Source organism: Lycium barbarum, chromosome 7 (genome assembly GCF_019175385.1).
Source record: "Lycium barbarum isolate Lr01 chromosome 7, ASM1917538v2, whole genome shotgun sequence".
NCBI lineage: Eukaryota > Viridiplantae > Streptophyta > Magnoliopsida > Solanales > Solanaceae > Lycium > Lycium barbarum.
The window spans coordinates 752,545-773,281 of NC_083343.1; the positions used below are offsets into that span (position 1 = coordinate 752,545).

At 32.2% G+C, this 20,737-nt stretch overlaps 2 protein-coding genes across 2 annotated transcripts; both read right to left on the bottom strand.

The window, feature by feature from the left end:
• Positions 1-803: 803 nt before the first annotated feature.
• On the bottom strand, positions 804-4,139 carry LOC132602027 (PTI1-like tyrosine-protein kinase At3g15890). Its single transcript, XM_060315055.1, has 4 exons — positions 4,093-4,139; positions 3,359-3,509; positions 2,165-2,427; positions 804-1,500 (listed from the first exon to the last, which is right to left on the bottom strand). The coding sequence occupies exons 1-4, from the start codon at positions 4,137-4,139 to the stop codon at positions 804-806; spliced, it is 1,158 nt and encodes a 385-aa protein (XP_060171038.1).
• Positions 4,140-19,176: 15,037 nt separating this feature from the next.
• On the bottom strand, positions 19,177-20,329 carry LOC132602830 (protein GLUTAMINE DUMPER 3). The gene has a single exon (XM_060315617.1). It carries the CDS (start codon positions 20,113-20,115, stop codon positions 19,489-19,491), a length of 627 nt encoding a protein of 208 aa, XP_060171600.1. The 5' UTR covers positions 20,116-20,329; the 3' UTR covers positions 19,177-19,488.
• Between the last annotated feature and the right edge of the window lie 408 nt (positions 20,330-20,737).

The following is a 20,737-nucleotide window of genomic DNA, read 5'->3' on the forward strand; positions in this document are numbered from 1 at the left end:
AGAAAACTTGTATAAATCAAGAACAATTTTTTTTCTTCCAGTTTTCAGTTTACGTAACCTTAATCCATTTCAAAATAATTTAAAACCTCTTATCCGAACTGGCTGGACTATTCTAAATTTACAACCCATAGGGCCTATTAAAAGGGAAGCATTCCGTACCAGGATTTTTTCCATTACAAGTGCTTGAATCCGAGCCTTCTAATTAAGGATAAAGAGATCCTATTCATCCCTCCACAATCCGTCGTGTAAAGATCTCTTTTATATATACTCTGCCCCCACCCCCTACAAATACTTGGTAAGATCTATTTTTTCTACATAAAATGTGGTCTGCTCCAATGGCAATAATTAAGAAGATGTTTCCTGTTATAGCAGCCAAAACATTGTCCTTCCACGACTCTGTTCTGATCCATCATTTGGTAGTATCTGCGTTGAATATCTCTATGGGAATCTTGTCTTAGTTTTCTTTTTCAAATCTTTGTGGCTTCCAAATAAATTGCTCATTAGGTGCTAATGAGATTAATCATGTTGTTTAACGAATAATTAGCATCTTTATTATGTGGAAAAGGGATAAATTTAAGATACATTTAGTAGTATGTGGTAACATTCTCAAAGTTCCATTCTCTAACACAAAAGAATGCATAAAAACATAGTAATAATTAAACACATCAGAAAGGCCCTCAGAATCTCAATTCCTTGACATTTTGCATTCCAATGTCATTACAAATTTAAACCAAAACATCGTATAAGTAAATTTCTTGTTGTATAACGATATTGTTCGAGTCAGCTTACGCACACCTCGAACATTATTTCTCTCCAAAACGCTTGTAAGGATCTTGCATCCTTTGCATTTCCATAGCACCAAACACACCATAAACACTACTTTCATTACCTTGATCACTACTACTTTCATCTTCTTGATCACTAGCTTGGTCCATGGCCATTAAATCATCTCCATACTTAACACTTTGAATTCTCAAATCCCTATGATTTGCCTTCACAACATTATTCACCTCTTGCCCTTTCAAAATACACACAACTTCTTTCATCGTTGGGCGTTTATCAGGCTCACTCTGAACACACAATGCAGCTACACGTATCGATCGTTTCAATTGAACTTCGTCGAAATTCCCCTTTAGCTTAGGATCAACAAGATCCCGAAATTTTTCTTTAGCTATCATTGGTTCCATCCACTCTGTTATTGTCCTTTTAACACCATTTGGAAGTTTTTCAATTGGTTTTCTACCAGTAATTAGTTCAAGCAGAAGAATTCCAAAACTATAGACATCACAACTTTCAGAAACTTTGCCCCACATAGCATATTCTGGTGCTAAATAACCCAATGTCCCTTTGACACGTGTCGTCATGTGACTAACACCTTCTGGGATTAATTTTGCAAAGCCAAAATCAGCAACAAGTGGCTCAAAGTTTGAGTCAAGTAGCACATTACTAGCTTTAATGTCTCTGTGAATTATATGGGGTGTAACCTCATGATGCAAATACCTATATAGTCAAAGAGCATTCGTATGATTACTTTGAATAGAGTGTAAGTTTTATGATCACAGGTAAATTTCTATGAAAAAAATATTAATCGGCAACCTGATAAAAATAGTAACTAACTATTCTTCTATTAAGGCAGGGGTGGAGCTAGGGGCGCAAGAGGATTCATATGAATTCCTTTGGCCAGAAAATTATACGGTAAATAAAAGGTTAAGATTATTTTTCATGTATATATAATAAATGTTGATTTTTTTGATTTTTTCGTGTATTTACTTCACAGGTTAAAATATATTAAGTCCATTTGAAATATGATTTTCAAATTGAAGTATAGGAGATGTGATCAAGATATTTTAAGTATGGGTATTGCCTGTAATTATATTTTATTCTATTTAATAATGCAAAAAAGATCTTTTATATTGTCAATATATAGACGTTAAACTCTACTCGAGTTAGGTAGAATATCAACTTTATAAGGTAAATACACCACAAAAAAAGGAAATTTATCGTTGAATAGCCCTAGCTAACATGACTTTTTGATAATCCGTCGTTAAACAAGATTAGAGAAGGATTTTTATTATTTAGTGACATTAATTATCTGTCGCTAATTTCACATTTTGATTTAGTGTATATAGGGTATTAAAAGGATCGAAGAAGTAAAGAAACTTACACGAGGCCTTCTGCAGAACCAATAGCAATTTTCATTCTTTTCTTCCAATCCAATTGAACTTCTCTTGATAAATGGCCATGTACATGTGAGAGCAAACTCAAATTTGGCATGTAATCATACACAATTAGCCTTTGTTCATTTCCAGCACAATAGCCTCTTAGGCCTAATAGATTTTTGTGCCTAACTCTTCCAAGAACTTCAACTTCCACAGCAAATTCCATTTCAGCTTTTGAATTCATTGACTTCAGCTTCTTTACTGCTATCTGCAATTCCAAAATTTTACTATAATTTAATTTAACCTCTTGCAAAAATGTAAGGTAAGACTGCATACTATAGACACAATATGAGGTTTGATCCGTCACCGGACTTCTCGCATAGAGAAAACTTAGTGCTCTAAACCACCTTTTGATATAAAAGGCAGTCTGGTGCACAAGGTATCCACGTTCATGCAGATCGGGGAAAGGGTCGCACGCCAAGAATGTGTAATGTGGACAGTCTATCCTGATGCAGACATCAACGGCTGATGTCACAGCTCGAACCCGTGACTCGATTATATGGAGACAATTGTTGGTCGAAGGCTCTCCATCATCATGATACTTACATAGAAGTAAAAATTAATTTATTTTTAGAAAAGTAAAAATGTTGATATTTGAAAACCTTTTTTTAGTATAACCATTTGATCTCCGCAACATATTGACTTGATTAATCTAGATTCACGTTACATAGGACTCATCAGGAGGGAAAGCGCGATATTTTAAAATTATTTTTCTATTTTTTTCATTCCAAAATAATGATAATATTTGATTTAAATTTTTAAAGAAAAAAATAGGACTGCCATTTTTACAACAGAGGCACAACAAAATATATGGTTCTTAGCAAAATATTATTGCATTCGTCATTCTTCAACGTATAATCATCCATACATTTTTGAAAATTATTTGTTGGGAGTACCAATATATTTATTAGTGATGTAATAATAATTAAGACACACCACGGTCCACGAAAGGTTGTTATGGGATGGATAAGATCACTTCAGTCTTAATCAGATGTCTTGGGTTTTGAGTATTTCATCCTCTAATGATCCTTACGCGATGCGAATCTAAATTAGTCGGAACTCCAAAGTAAGTATCAAACATTGAGTGGTAAATAAGAAATATGTATTAGAAGCTATTAATTTATTTATTTATTTAGTACCTGAATACCATCAGAGGTTTTACCCCAATAGACACTTCCAAAACCTCCTTCTCCAAGCTTGTTACTCTCATTGAAACCATTTGTTGCTGCATATAACTCCTTGTATGTGAATATTCTCCATGAATTTCCACCAACCACTTCATTGTTTTGCCTACAAAATCCCAATCAATACACATTAATTTTACCTATGTATAATTTTCTAGTAGACATAAAATTTCAAAATACACACACACACACACAAAAAAAAAAAAAAAAAAAACTCTGATAGATATTTCTATCAAAAATTCATCGGAGATCTCACAGAGTTTGCCAGAAACATTTTTAACGCGCAAATTTCCATTAGATTTCCATTTGAAATTCATGCATGTTATTAGTAGGAATTCAGGCACGGTCTGCCTATCTGCTAATAGGTCCAAAAATGGCACTTAAGAAGGGCACACGGTGTATATATATAAACATATATAGAGAGAAGGATGGCAAAAAAGTCTGATTCAATGTAATAGATATGCAACAACAAATGTTATCAACGAGACCAAAAAATTCTTCACCGAAGGTCACTCGGTGTTCGTGGCTCGAATTATGTATACGTATATAAAAATTTGTAAAAATACATGTATACATGATAGATTGCTTTTGATAGTTTAAATCTTAAATCTGTCTTTCGTAGTGGGATAACTAATAAAAAGAAAATAGAGAAAAAAAGTTAATACTAGATTTTTTTGGTTAGTGCATACCCTTCATCAACTTTTTCATCACTACAGCAACTGAAAGATGATCCCATTGCTTCTAATTCACACAAAATGCAAACTGAGTTCAATTGAGAAATATTAATTTGGTTGTCTCCTTTTTAAACCTGAAAAATGACAATTTAATAATTTGTCATTTCCATAGGCTAAAACTGCCGTCCTCTGCCGGCTTGATTTATGTTAATAATATATATGTCAAATATTTAATTCCAATTGAATCATCTTCTTTTCTTTATTGTTTAAATTGATAGGTTAAAAATCTTGGATTAACGAATATTCATACTATACTAGTTTTAGTGTTCATGCATAATAAATTAAAATAAGAATCGACGTTTAGCTTCCTCTAATTAGAAATTCATCTTAATATTGATTATTTCAAAATTTTGAACCTTTTCTCAAAATAAAAGTGGATTTTATGGCAAAAAATAAAATAAAAAGTTAAGTGTTAAAAAGTGTAGATTATAGCTCTTTTGTTTTTCTAAAAAATGTAGGCACAACTTAGAGACGTTAATTATGTGTGATTAAAATTCTTATTAATGTGCTATTGCTACAATTAATTTAGTAAAAAACTAACCACCAAAAAATTGGTGTCGTTTTGCCACTTGGCTTAATGAAAATGGTCAAAAGGTTGCTGTTTCTATGTGGATCTCAATTTTAGTCTTACAAGTAAAAAATATTTGACTAATCACAAATTTGTATTAATAGGCAGTTCCAATAGAAAATTAAAGAAGTAAAATATGCAATTGAAACTCTTCTCTCTTCGACTATATTTGTCGATTATCCCAAAAAATTGTGTATTTATCTGTATATTCAATAGCTTTTGTATTTATTTGGAATGGCAATTCTCACCATTTGAAGTAATTAGAATGTTGGAGATATCCCCCCTGCCCAACCCCGCCACTTTAAAGAGAGAAAAAAAGGATTTTGTAGAACAGTTTCAATTCATATTTATTAATTTCTATTTCTTTTTATGGTTCTGAGAGAGTTATATGTTGAATGTGTTTTCTTACCTAAAATAGAATAGCTTTTTGGGTTGAACTTTCCTGTTCAATCTATAATAATTGATATCGTAGCGATCAACACTTAAGATGGGGACTCAGAATGGTGGCGGATTGATCGTGACCAACTGGTAAGGTGTCCCCTGGGGGGGGGGGGGGTGATGGAATGGATCTAAGAGAGGTCTCAATTGTGACTAACTAGACCCCAAAACAAATATAAAGAAAGAATGAGATGTCTGTCGCGACCAACTAGGCCAAAGAGACACCAAGAGTGGTGGCCTGGATCAAAGAAAAAGAGTCCGACGTGACAAACTAGGTCGTTAGTTCTCAAGCGGGGGCGATTGTTGTGTGTTAATTGCCACTCATCAAATAAAAAGAAAAATACTAATGAGTTTATATGTTGAATGAGTTCACTTAGCTGCTAGACTAATCTTTTAGGTTGAACTTTCCTGTTCAATCTATTATAATTTTTCTATATGTTCGAAGAAAAAAGTCTCCATTTTTTTAGGAAAAAAATGAATGTGGTAAATTTTTCTCTTTACTATCCTATAAATTCCTACGGTTCAAAGTCGATATAAGAAAATATAGACACTATATTGTTTGCTTCCTAACAATATTATTGATATCTCGGACACATTATGAATTGTGACAAATCTGATGAAATGATTTAAGATCAGTTATTTCGGTAGATTAGTGCTTTGTGACACATAATCCCAAGTCCAAAAAAGATAGTCCAAATGGATTAAGAAATGTCCATGATCGACGAGGTTTTCAATTTCCAGTTTCCCAAGTCATTTTCAACTTCCACCTAATAAAATAAATACTATTCCAATTTGAAGTAGGAAATAAGAAAATCAGATGCAAAATTCCCTCCATACTTTTTTTATTTTTCATCAGGTGTTCGGCACTTATTTTGGAGCCGATAAATCCAGATTACCACCAGGAAATTCAACTTTGGGGGTAAACCACTCCTGTCAAAGTCGACTTCATTCTCTAAGTTCAAATTCGAGATATCTGATTAAGGATGGAGGAGTACTTACTACTCCACTACAACCTTTTATGATTACTCTCCGTACTATTTCGGCATCCATGTTGATTTTTGTGTAATTTAAAGGAAATGTTTGAAATAAATTTGTATTGGTAAACATATGTACTCTACAAAATAAATGACATAATTTGTACACTTTAGAGAGTTTAAGGGGTTTTATGACAAAATAAAATTGTTAAGGCGTTAAGTTGCCTATAGCGTGTTCCCTATCTTTTATGTATCTTCCTATTGGAACAAATGAATAGAGTTAATGGTTAATAAACACACCAAACTAACACTTTTTTGTCAGTTTCAGATCCCAACTATCCGTTGTTCTTTTTTCCTATTTGAACTATCACCATTTATATATTAGAATATACCTCGAAACTTATTAGGCCAATTATCAGTTGTTCCTTGTTCCCACTTGAACTATCATCTAGGTGTGTTTTATTATATAAATAGTGATAATTCATATAGAGAAAGGTCACAACTGATAGTTGAAGAGTAAAACTCACGAAAAAGGAGATGATTCAAGTTTGTTTTTGACCATTCTCTCAAATGAATACCAAAAAAGTGATAAGTTTTTTCTCAATTGAGTTGTTATTTTTTGTTACTCTCTTTTTGTTCCAATGAATATTGTATCTTGCTTTTCTTGTGCCCTCTCGTTCTATCACAGTTCCTTTCTTCTTTGAACTCGATTTGAAATATCCAAAGTTACAAGAGCGAACCTTGTTCAACATGAGACCAAATCAAATCCAAATAATTTTTTTGGAGGGTTCACTAAGTCAACATTATTGCAATTCCTCTTTGAATAAAAAATTATTCCGATGAACATTGACGTCCATTTGGTGATTCAAGAAAGGGGGAATAACCTATATATACATAAGAATAGAGTATATTTACAAAATATGACGATACTTTTCAGTTTACAAAATATACCAATAGATTTCTTACAAAACATATGCGGAAATTTGTGTATGAAATGTATATATCTCGCTTAAAGCTTAAATTTTTCTCTCAAAATTTTGTGTATGAAAACTGTATGAAATATGTATATCTCGTTCAAGGCTTAAAAATTTCGCTCAATTTTTGTGTATGAAAACTGTATGAAATATGTATATCTCGCTCAAGGCTTAGAATTCTCATATTTTTCGTGTATGAAAACTGTATAGAAACAGTATGGAATATGTATATAACTGTATAAAATTTGTAAAAAGTTCATGTTAGGTTTTTGGAAATTTAATATGACTACAAAAATATTGTACACAACTTTCATACAAATTTAATGCAAATTTTGAATCTCGCTTCAAAATTCGAATGAAATTTAATACAATTACAACAACATTGTATACAACTTTCATACAATACTAATATAATTACAACAAAATATAAAACATAAAAAATAACGTTCATACAAACTCAACATATAATTATCATACAACTTGAATCTCACTTCAAAATTTGAAGAGAAACAAATCTCATCAGATCCACAATCAGTCCGCTAATTTTTCTTCGTTCTGAATCCGCATAGTACGATAATCGAATTTGAGATTAACAGAAAGTTTCATATTCTTGAAATTTCCCGATTTGATAGTTGAATTTTCGAGTAGTTTAATTATTTTTGCGATGTTTGGAGTTGTTTTCAATCCTTTGAGATCAACGCTTAACACTACTTTTAGCCTCTACTTAAGACCAAAGAGGAAATTATAATTTGAAAAAAGAAAGTAGAAAGAGGAATTCCTAATGTCTCATATTCAAATAACGGAGACTGAAAACAACAAGTAGAAAAAAAATTAAACAAGAACAAAAAAGAAGAGGAATTCAAGTGGGTGGACAAGACGGAGGTATTTGCCACATAAAGGGAACTTTCGTAATGGTACAAACGTGATCTGAACAAACTGAACCTAAACTCTAAATTCCCGGATCTACATTGCCTATATATGATTTAGTATATAGTTGCTAATTTTGAAGAATGGCTTCATTCTCTCAGTATTTTTTCTAGATCTGCGCTTTTTCAAATCATGTTTGTTTAGATCTGCCACCAAAGCGTGGCTTGAACTCGCCAAAGAAGACGTCAGAGAAAGGTGGGTGGTGGAATTTTTGGAGGAAATAGAAAATGGGAAGAAAGGGAATTGGGAAAGGAAAGGTGGTTTATGCTCAAAGTGGGGAAATTGGAGAGACCACAAATGTTGTAGCTGAAGCAAGAGCAATGTTGGAGGGGATGAAGTACTGCATTGATAATAATTTACATCCGTTAATTCTGGAGACTGATTCTTTGTTGCTTAAAAATGTTGTGGAAGGGGTGTGGGTGGCACCTTGGTGTATAGTACCACATGTTGAAAGCATAAGGAGAATGAAGGAGCACTGGAATGTGGAGATTCAACATGTGTACAGGGAAGGCAACTCCCTTGCAGATTTTTTAACTAACATTGTTTTTTATTTTGCAGGTACCTTAAAGTTCTATTCTTTTTCTGAATTGCCTAGTGCAGGGAGGAAAATTCTCAACTTGGATAAACAACAAATTCCTAACTTAAGGATAAGGAATGCAAGGACTTGAGGCTTCTAAGGAGTGCATGACTAATATTGTAACTCAGGTATTGACATTTCGGCAATGTGTGGTATTAGCTTGGCTCATTCTATTGAAGAGATATCAATACCAGAGAAACATTCAGAATTGCACATCCATAATGAGGGATTGATAAGTTGATTATCTATATACTCTTCATTCTAGAGAGTCTATACAGCTTCGAAATGTGAGTTTTGTGATATTTAGTTCATTTTGAATCTGGAGGCATACTCCTGATGGTTTGTTAGCCAAGTCTCTGGTGAGAGCTTCGAGGGACATATAATTGGCGTCAATCAAAGATTCAAATGCTACTTACACAAAACATACAAGACCCAGCTATATAGAGGATTTAGAAATCTGGGTAATCATTTATATTGCTGGTGAACTCAGATCGATTATAGGTAAAGCCATTTACAATAAATACTGATAATGAGATTGGGGCTTGAAACTGAAAATGGTAAAGAGATTCAAGAGTCACATACAAAGATTTCAATTTTGTGGAAAGCAATGGAGGAAGAAAGCTCTGTGGAACAAAGAGCAGCAAAGGAAATACCTGAGCTAAGAAGCAATGGAGTTGATATCTGTTGGTTGAATTTTGGGTGGTGTTGCTTTTTCTTGGGCTTTGTAGATCTGTCCGTCCAGCTATTTTTTTGTTTGCTTGTGTTATGGATATTTGGCTATTATTAATAAAATATATCCACCCATGTGGTAGTAGCTTATTTAAAAAAAAAAAAAAAAAGGAAAGGTGGGGTGGCTCTGTTTTGGATGAAACAAAGAATGGGAAAAAAGGGAAGGGAAGGGTGAACTTTTATGTTTTTCCAGATCCATTATGTTTTGTAATTAAATTGGTATATTTTGTAAATAAAAAAAAATATTCTTATGTTTTGTAATATAGAGTCTTAAGTGGTATTATTAGGTTATTTTCCCTTCAAGAAAATGGCTGGCCCAAAGAACCAATTGGCCCAAGAAAGTAAGTGGAAACTTATTGTAGGCCCACGAATTTGGAGAAACTCGTGGCCCAATGCCAATTCTGAGATGTGTATTATTCTTATTAGTTTACTACTTCACTCTTCAAGTCTCACGACTGTCCACAACCATAAACACAATCTCCAACTAATCAAGATGAGTACTTGTTAAACATGTAAATTTATCACATAAAACAACATATGAACCAGTCAAATAATAAATTTTCTGAAAAAAACATTGCTTTCATCGTTAGATGTGATAATGTGTGCCACTTGTCCATTCTATATGTCGTAAAATAGATGTAACCTATCATCATTCGATTTTCTAGTCATACAGTATAAATGGAGGTATGAATTAGCTCCGAAGATAGTAGCATGTTTAATTGCAGAACTCGTAAATTGAGTCCTATTCTTCTTTATGGTACTATTATTTATTATATTGTTTAGAAAGAAAGATTTTGCATTTTCTTTTCAAAAGCTAAAGCAAGAAGAGTTACCCATGCCTAGTAATTGGGCTCAGGAAACACAATCATCATGTACTAAAATTTGGGGGCAAATTTGCACCGATTTCCCTTATTCGGGGTGGTCTTTAATTTTTGTCTTTCGCTTAAAATATCTCGAGGTTCTGGGTTCGAATTTCGACTTAATCAAAAAAAAATCGCAAGGCAGATTTGTAGTAAAATTAGGCCTATTCGGGCAAAGTTAAGCCTTAGGCATAACTTTTGTAGAATCCCAACAGAGTAAAAAAAAAAACAATTCGTAAGGCGAATTATGCCTTAAGGCATACTTTCTATATAGAAGTTATGCCTTAAGGCGTAACTTTACCCCTTGTCCAGCATAACTTGAACTACACTACAACATAACTAAGAGCCTATTTGGATTGGCTTATAAGTTGTTGTTTTCAGCTTTTTTGAGTGTTTGGCTGGCCAGCTAATAAGCCATTTTGTGATTAAAATAAGCCCAAAAAAAAGAATTGGGCCCGTTTGGCTTGACTTAATTTATCTAAAGCAGCTTATAAGCCAAAAAAAATAAGTTGACCTACCCCCTTTTTTTTTTTTTTGCATAAGCTGCTTTTTTTAAGCCCAATCAAACAGGTTCTAAGTTAGGCCTAGGCCTAACTTTCGCGTAACCTAGCCTTGCGATTTTGTTTTTTTGACTGAGCCAGTATTCAAACCCAGAATCTCAAAATATTTTCGGTCACTTTTTTAGATGAAGGGCAAAAATTAAAGACCATCAATTTGAAGGGAAAAAAAATTAAAGACCAATGCGTTTGAAGGACAACCCGTGGAAAAAAATCAAACTTGGGTCAAGATATAAAGATATAATTGGGCTTGCATTTACAGATCAATATAGATGCCCCTTCCTGTCGATGCTCGACCGATTGATAGTTTTGTTGGCTAAAATAACTAAACAAATATTTTTAACATTGTGTGATATTGTCGGATAAGTTTAAGCTCATATAGTTTTTCTACAAAGTCCTTGTACTGTTAAAATTATCACTATATCTAGATATATAGCATCGCGCACACACCAAGTCTTAGAAATTTTTTGTAACTCTAAAAGTTTTAAAAGGAAAAACAAAATTATTTTGAAGAATTTCAAAAGAAACCAAAAAATGGCTTATCAAAAGTATTCTATTTCTAAAAAACAAAAAAGAGAGAGAGACAAACTACTTTGATCAATTTATTACTGCTAGAGGAGTCAAACATGGAAAATTAGTGAAAAAATAAAATCAACTAGCCCAGAATACCATGTGATGGATATAATTCATCCACTTTTAATAAGAAATTTCAAATTCGAACCCTAAGACTGAAAAAATTTCTGATAGATAGCATTCATCTCCTTAACAATTAAATAATGTCAAGTGAATGCATTTCCATTAGGAAATGATCATTTGGAGTTGGCTAGATAAGATATAAGATCAATCCATTCTACGGATCAGTCAAACATATCAAGAAGTTTTACTTTAGAAAAATGATTTTTTCTGATGAAGACATTATTTACAACAACAAACAGAAAGGATGCTTGCATATCCGAAATTGCATTTACGTATCCTTTACTCTTATAAGCACAATATTTTTCTTTCTTGCAAAGAAAATTGATAAATATTTGAATTTAATGGCGGCTTCAATTATAAGTTCGCGGGTTAAGCAGAACCTAGTATTTTAGAGTCAAACTCTTGAAGCAATTTCCAGCAGCTTTGCTACACTTCAAGTAACCAAAAAGAAAAAAAAAGTAACATTTTATTCGCAACAAAGTTAAATCTAAGGATAATATAGTTTTCAAAATCTTGGGGTGGTTTCTCCAAAATATATATATATATATATATATACATCTCAATCAGAATAATTTTTGGAGACATACTTCAAACAATTTTTTGCATACTGGAAAATGTCACATTGCACTAAAGTGAGTGCATTATTTTGTGGACATTTTCCCAACAAAAAAACGATTTTACTTGCATATAAACCCAACAATTGGCCCTTTCTCTAGTTTCTGCATAATTATTGTTGACGTTTGCAAAAAGAATAATCCTGCATCTTGTCATCTTGTCCACAACTTGTCCAAATGGGGTATAATAATGAAGCTTATGACTTGTTATTTCATTACTTTTTTAGATGAAATTATCGAATCGTTTTCCAGTCTTGGCTTACTTCATCAAAAAAATCATTCGAATTCAAATAATTGACTCTCGTCAAAACAAATATCAATGGTTGTCATAATCATTAGGAAATGCCTCATCATTGTCCTCTTTAATAAACCTTTCCCATAATTTATAAAATACCAAACATACTAAATTGAAATCCTAAACCAGATGAATTTATGTTGGAATATAATATATTAGAAAATAAATATGTGTTTCCACATGTTTCACTCATGAAAAAGAATCAAGCTCATATGTGAGGTGTGTTGAGATATAATATTATTAAACAAAAAACTGAAGTATGTGTTTTTTTTAAAAACTTAAGTTTTTAGATGAGATGATTACACACTTCAACAATTTCGAATGAGGCTTGTCCAATACAAAACTCTACTCCATTTAATTGATGAGTGTGACCCAATTCCTAGGTAACTGTGATGTCCATGACGTCGAAGGATAGACCGATGAGTACGGGTCAATGAGAATATATATATATATATATATATATATATATATATATATATATATATATATATATATATATATATATATATATATATATATATATATTTGTGATGTCTTGAGTCAAAGTAAACAATACGTGTCATAAACTGAGATTGTAATAGTAACAACCAAAATAATAACAATTTTCACGAGCCGCAACTTCATTGATATGATTAATAGAAAACAAATGAGATTAAGCTCATTGATTTACCAGAACGAATATGGTAGATTTATGGTCTAAATAATTAATTTTCAGTTTTAAAAAATTGCAAGACACTAATTTTCTTTCCAACTATTGGAAAAAACTACTAGTCTACTATTAAGTGAATGTACCAAAGGACTTTAGTGGATGTTGCATTAATATGCTTTGAACTGTTCATATGTAAGCAATTGGATATTGGGCTAATGACAGAAAATTGATAAAGACTTGTCTTGAATTGAAATAAGAACTATGACCTCATATTATTCTCTATATGGGCTATATGTAGTTGAGATACGGACTAGATATGGCTTATGCAACCAATATAATGATGTACTTTGATTGGGATCACACATAGCACACACTTTAAAAAATAACTTGGTTTCATTTGGACACCATATAGTGTTATGCTTGAATATTTCTTCTGCTCTATTTAATTATTGCTGCATTTCTAATTGTTTGAATAGGACTTCACTTAATGCTATGAAATTTTCGTTATGCACTTACTTCAATCTAGATCAATAATTGATGCATAGAAGTTGCTAAGATTATAGCGATTATCAGGCAAGCCCTTCGCTACATAGGATCGGTACCCCTACCATAAGATAAGTCAGTTTCTGCTCTCAGGTCATGTAATAAGGCAAAGTGCATTGGAATGAGTAGCAATCCTAGTATGAATCCTGGATCTAATTCTCGTTGTAAAAGTAACAACTTTTCTTCCAATTTCGTACATTTTGTATGAAGTGCTTGATAGATATGTATGCAAAGAAAACTCTAACAATCTTCTTGTGTATCTCATCCATTTAATTAGATGAATAAATGATTATTCAAATTCCATTACCACATAAAGATCAAGATCAGCACTTCTTCTTTTGCGCAAAGGTTTAATATTCACAACTTTATAATTTATGCTCCAAGTTGAAAATATTGAATTCAAGTTTAACTGTTCATAAGTAAGCAATTGGAGTTTATGCTAATAACATAAAATTGATGAAGACTTCCTATTCAATTGAATAAGAACATGACCTCATATTATTCTCATGCTAAATGTAGTTGAGAAGTGGCCTAGCTAGATATGGCTTATGCAATCCATATAATGATGTACTTCGATTGTGATCACACATAGCACACACTTGAAAAATCTTTTGGTTTCATTTGGACACCATATATAGTGTTAGTGCTTGAATATTATTCATTATACCTCGTGGAATAATGGTTAGTTTTCTAAATATTGTTTGAAGAGGACTTCATTTAATGCTATGAAAATTTTATTCGATTCACTTATTTAAATATAGATCAATATTGGATAGATAAAGGTCGCTAAGATTGTTGGTAAAAATCACTATGGAGGTTTATCGAAACTTATGCTACTTAGTGATTATCAAAAAATGAACTGTCGACCCTTCCCCACATAGGGCTGATACCCCTACCATAAGATATGACAGTTTTTGCCCTCAGGTCATGAAATAAGGCCAAGAATAAGATTAGCAATTCCTAATCTGAATCCTGGATCTAATTCTCTCATTCTAAAGTAGCGATTCTTCTTTCAATTTCGTACATTTTGTAAGAAGTGCTTGATCGATAAAGTCCTAGAGACATATATGCAAGGAAAACTCTAAAGAGTCTTTTTTTATCCTATCGTACCGGGCTACTAAGGTTTTCCAGAAGAGTCTTGAAAACCACCATAATATTTACGTTAAATTCCGTTGTGTTCATATGTGTATATTATTTTGGTATTAAATTCTAACAGTGGGTATCAAGTTCTATTTACCACAAAAAGACCAAGAGCACTTCTTCTGTTGCACAAAGGTTCAATCACAACTTTATAACCTATTGTACACTTTAGCCACGAGCTGTCTTTCAAGCTTCAAGGATAAAGTAGATTTGATTCATAAATTCTTACATAAATATAGTTTCATGAACTTTGTGAAATGAATAGTTGCTAACTATTTATATCAAGAAATGTACATATTTGTGATAGCATTTCGCAGTTGTTCTATGTCATGTCATACGTTAAACAAAGGGAGTCTTAAGAAAAAGAGAATACAGAATAGCTTCGAAATATTCCCAATTTTTAAAAAGGAATTAAGGGGGTTTATTCTCTAACTTTTAATAAATAAGAATTTGGGTGTTAGGTATTGGTTCGGTGTGGATAAATATGAAGAACAAGAGCATAATTTTAAACCTTAAAAGGCAACCATGGATGGGATTTAAGCAAAAGGCAAGATTAGACAATTAAAAACTAAAAGATTGAAAATGAGAAAGCATCGCTCTTATGTTTTCTAGTCTGGGTAATAGGTATTATAAGAACGAAAGATAGCTATATATATCTTGGAATTGTTGTAAATGTGGCATGCCTATTATTTTTCCAATTTTAATTTAACGATTTCTATCTTTAAGTTTTTATTACTGAACTCGTTGCTACTGATGGGGTTATTCTAAACATTTTAATTTGCTAAGCAATGCAAGCAAAGCCTGATTATTCTTAAATAATATAATCAGCTTAATAACTCTACTGCAAAAATATCTTAAGTTAAATGACTATTTAAGAAATTAACTCAAATTTAAACCTTAGAAGTCAACCATGAATGTGATTTAAATAAAAGGTTAGATTAGACAAGAACGGAAGATAGCTAAAAAAGACCTTTCCAACGAAAGCATACAAACACTTGGCAAATTTTAGTTTGTCCTAAAAGTAAGTAATTGAAAAATAAGTACTTGAGTGATATAGATAGTACAAGGTTGCACTATATTTTGTTCAAAAAATACAGTGAAATGTGTACTGCACTAATTAAGCAGCATTTTCATGATGCGGCATCTTTTTAGTATTTGTGCTTCTTTTTCATGATTGACATTTGAGGATTAATTGGGTTCATTATGGTTGAGATTATTCTCATGTCTTTACTGGTTCTTTATTTGTTTCAATTGAGCTTGTAAGCTAATTTTTCGTTTTTATAGGATTTAACGTATATATGTAACCATCAAAGGTTATACTAGGGTAGTAACTAGTAAGTATTTCTCTATCTTTAATCAGAAATTTCTGATTCGAGATTGGTAATGAAGTTATCTTTGAATGTCTTACCTCCAAAGTGAGACTTACTGGCACGAATAATAATTAATCAAGCCCTAAAACAGGTACTATGTGAACATCAATCGGATGGGAAGAAATAGTTAACCTCTCTACTTTGTGATATACTAATTAAATTTTTCTTCCCTGGCTCCCACTCACCCTAGTCGCCATTTATGTTGTTGGTGTTAGCACATCGTCTTTTATTCGTACTTGTTACTAACATAAATTCAGTGTGAAATACGTGATTCTAGATGTCTAAATTCTTCTGGAAAATTTTAAATTACTCCTCATCAGCTTTTGATTTAGATTTGAAACTACCCTCACGTCTGAGTGCCATTAAGGATCAAGAGAAAAGAAAAGCCGAGACTTATTCCTTAATGGCTGGAATAATATTAGACCAAAAGTTAAATGAGGACAAAGAATACGGTAGGAGAGTAAATATACCCCTCTATTTTTAATGAGAATCTCGAGTTCAACTCTTGGAAATAAAGCAGTTTCCTTTTGGCAGGTAGCATTTTACCTCCCATGAAAAACAAATATCAAACACCATATGAAAAAAAAAAAAAAAAAAAAAAGGTGAACCTCTCTATTTTGTGACATGCTCAAATTAATGGTGTGCACTAGCCAATAAGTTTGTGAAAGATAATTATGGTTACAAATCATTTTAAATGATCCCACAAAAATGGTGTACAGTCCAATAACCTCAACAAAGTAGATGTAATATTCAAAGACAATGCACCCACTCAACAAGACAATGCACCCATTCAACAAGACAATGCGTGCTGTTGTGTACCACTTCCCCAAGAACAAAATAAAATACCATCATTAGAGAATTTGAAAACTCATTTCCTATGTATGATCTTATCCTATTTTGATCTCCATTTCACGAACCAAAATCGATTTTTTTTAATTCTCTCAAGTCTCTTCATATGAAGCAATAAGTAATCAGAACTTATATATTGCATTAATAAATTACATAAGATCATTAGTAGCAACTCAACCATATTATATATATTACATTTTCACAATGGTGTTCGAATCAGTTTGTGTGTACTTCAATGAGAAGAAAAGCTATGAATATGATTATACTTACAGGTTCGATAGAACTCAATAACTTGAACTTATATCAAGCGGCCACATCAATGTCAAATCGGGAAAAAGTTATTCGATATGCACAACAAATCAATATATAGATTCATTTTACGTTCTTGTACATAATTTTATTATGACTCAGCCATGATTAATTAGTATATGTATTCTTACAATCGTTAAACCACTTAACAATGATTAATTGATATAATTTAATGTAAATATTAATGTGGGTAAGTATTTAGCATGAGGGAGCCAGGTAGGGTAGGGTAGCGGGGGTACCCCCAATATTTATGACATATAAATACAAGTGTCACGTGACTAACAACTGTACAAGAATTTAATGCATGAATTCTTGTTGTTTCGATCAGTTTCAGGTTAAAGCTATAACTGTCTGGTTTTTCATGTGAATATCTGAACTACTCTCTGGTTAAAGGTGAAGCCCATAGACAGATCAGTTTGGACAGCACTTTTTTTTTTGTTAAAAAAACAGATTTTTATTTGATTTTTTTTATCACGTATTCAGTACTCGTATTAAAACCTGGGGCGTATGTAGCCTTAAAGTTAGGGGTTCAATTCCTAACTTTCGACGAAGAGCATAAATTTATGTGTAAAAATTTATTAAAATTTTGATAAATAATAAATATGAATCCATAACTTTTAAAATATAATAAGTTCAACTAAAAATCTTAAAAGATTGGACCCCTAAAATTTAAATCCTAAATCCGCCTCTTATTAAAATCCAATTAATTATGATTCGCGTCAGGTAAAGTCATTTGAGTAGGAAGCACTTTCTACTAGCCGACGTGTCATTTGAGTCATTTGAGTAGGAAGCACTTTCTACTAGCCGACGTGGAGCCAAGATACGAAGTTAATGAATTCAGTAATTTATTCTTTGTGATGTGAATATCTGAACTACTCCCTAGTTAAAGCTGAAGCCAATAGACCGATCAGTTTGGATAACACTTTTGTTTTTAAAAAGAACAGATTTGTATCGGGTATTCGGTACTCATATTAAAACTCAATTAATTAAGATTCACGTCATGTAAGGTTATTTGAAAAGGCAACATTTCTACTTGACACGGAGCTAAGACATGAAGTTCATGAATTTGGGATTTTAGTGTTTTGGAATTATTAGGTTCTAACTTAATAATTTATACTTATTAAATGAATTTCTTAAAACAGATACAAGGTCTAAACAAAAATTATTATGTTCTGTTGAACCCGCTTCTTATGCTACAGTTCTGCCCCTACCTACCAAAATATTTTCTATGCTACGGACTCGAATCCGAAACCTCTCTATAAAGAGTAGATTATGGAGGAATCCTTACGAATATTTTATGACCCATTACAAATATTTTGTAGTTAAATAATGTACTTTTTATATAAGATCGACAAAATATAACACCAAAAATTGATAATAAAATATTACTATAATTTTTTTAGTTAAATTGTAACTGATCATTTCTATGATAAAGTAACAAGAGGGGGGAGCTTTCATAATGTTCAGGCATTTTCAGAGTTTGGGATCTCAGGTCTTAGGACCACATCAAGAACCATCTTATTCAATGTCAACCTAACTATTTTTAAGGTGGATGATTCATACCATATATGTGAGAAGATAATGATAATTTAATGCCCTATTATATATTATTGAAATTTAAATTTAAATCCCTGCGAGAAGATGTATATGCATGGTGAAAAGAATATATTGTAACTTTTTGTGTGATCAATGAAGTCATAATTTAAATATAAAAAAGTAAATTGTCCTGTATTGAAAGACAGTGTGTTCATTTCTTACTATTTTATCGTATAATTTTATACTCCATCTAGAAGATAAGAAACTTTCTGAAAAATTACTAGAAAAAATTTGGAAATCAGATCAAAGAATGAGGCATCTTACCTTCAACAAATGAATTAAAAATATACAAGGTATTAAAAGATTCTTTATTTTTCGTAGATGAGTATGCAAAGAATGAGAAATGAAAAAGTAAAAAAACTAAGATATAAAAATTAAGTACCAAGATAAAGCTTTCCCATTCATTAAAATTCTCCAAAAAGTATATACATTTCCGATATTTCCAAGATTAAGGAAAAAGAAAACAAGAGAAAGCTCTATCTATACCTCTACCAAAAGTTAATTAAGAGGAATCCCATTCTTCTTTCCAAAGCCCCATTTTTTTTTTCCCAAACATGCCTAGTTTCCCACATATCCATAAATAACATCCGAAAATTTACTTTTTTTCTTCTTAGGCTCACCGATGCTTACCATGCTCTTCATTTTCGATATTTAGAATTCACTGTCTCAATTAATTCGGATTTGTGTCACATGGGATTAGTTACGCTTCTGGTAGGTACTTCTTCATTTTCAGGGGTCGAACTCGAAACACCATCTGATGAAACACCTTCTGCAGATACTTCTTCATTTTCACGGGTTGAACTCGAGACACCATTTGATGAAACACTTCCTGTAGGTACTTCTTCATTTTCAGGGATCGAACTGGAGGAACCATTTTCTTCTTTCATCTTCTCTTCATCATTCTCTTCTCCCTCGGATTTATCCGTACTAATCTCACTGCTCGCGGTACAACTGCTACTACTGCCAAAAGATGAAGCCCTACTAGACAAACTAGGTGTAGCAATATAAGTTGGCTTCAATTGTCCAGCCATAATAACCAAAAATTTATCTTCAAGAATTGGTGGATCCTCCATTTTAACATCACCATCACCACTACTATTATTATTATTTCCTTCTTCAATATCACCTTCTTGATTTTCTTCAAGATAACCACTAAGTCTCCAATAAGAACATGCTAATATTAGTAGTGCAAATGCAATTAGCCCTAACATGGCTGCTAATCCACCAAATAAATACGGCACCGGTGAGTGCCACGGTGACCGTGGCGAGCCCACCGGTGCAATAGTTGATGACGATGCAGCTAAATGTGTCATCGTTAAAAATAATAATCTTCTTATTCCAAACGAGAAATAATTTTGTTAACAACAAAATTTGGACATACAACTAGCTAGGTAGCTGTAGACTCGTGATTTTTTTTCGTATAATGATTTTTTGACGAAATTTATAAGTTTTTTGGAAAAGGTTTTTTCTTTTTGTAGGAAAATGGTAGTGGTGATGGAGGAGAAAGAAAAGAGAATGGAATGAAGATGATGAGTAAAGGGAGGTGGTTATATATAGAGGATGATGACAGTGGATTTATTTGTTTTTTGAATTTTGATTATTTTTTTTTGGAGTGAATTTTGTCGTCATTGCATGAGAAGTGGGGTCGCATTTTATATATTATGTTTTTGTATTTTGGGAATATCTATATATAATACAGTGTGAAGCACTTAGAAGGGGGGGGGGGGGGGGGGTGGGGGGAACAATGGGAAGAAAGATGGTTGATTATGGATGAGTTAAGAGGGTCCCAATCATCTTTTGCCTTTTTTTTTGTTAATGATTTCATAGGTGAATTTGTTATAACTAACCTTCTTTTTTAATTGTTTTGAGATTTTTCTTAAGGATATTAGTAGGAATTTTTTGGGTTAATTAGTCTTCTCATGTCAAGATCAATTA

Bases quoted from the DNA above. Each gene is read 5' to 3' on its own strand.
- LOC132602027 (XM_060315055.1), bottom strand. From the start codon at position 4,139: ATGGGATCATCTTTCAGTTGCTGTAGTGATGAAAAAGTTGATGAAGG. The intron at 2,428-3,358 runs GTACTAAATAAA...TTGGAATTGCAG, and splicing joins AAACCTCTGATGGTATTCAG to ATAGCAGTAAAGAAGCTGAA. The intron at 1,501-2,164 runs GTAAGTTTCTTT...TTGACTATATAG, and splicing joins GGTTCTGCAGAAGGCCTCGT to GTATTTGCATCATGAGGTTA.
- LOC132602830 (XM_060315617.1), bottom strand. From the start codon at position 20,115: ATGACACATTTAGCTGCATCGTCATCAACTATTGCACCGGTGGGCTCG.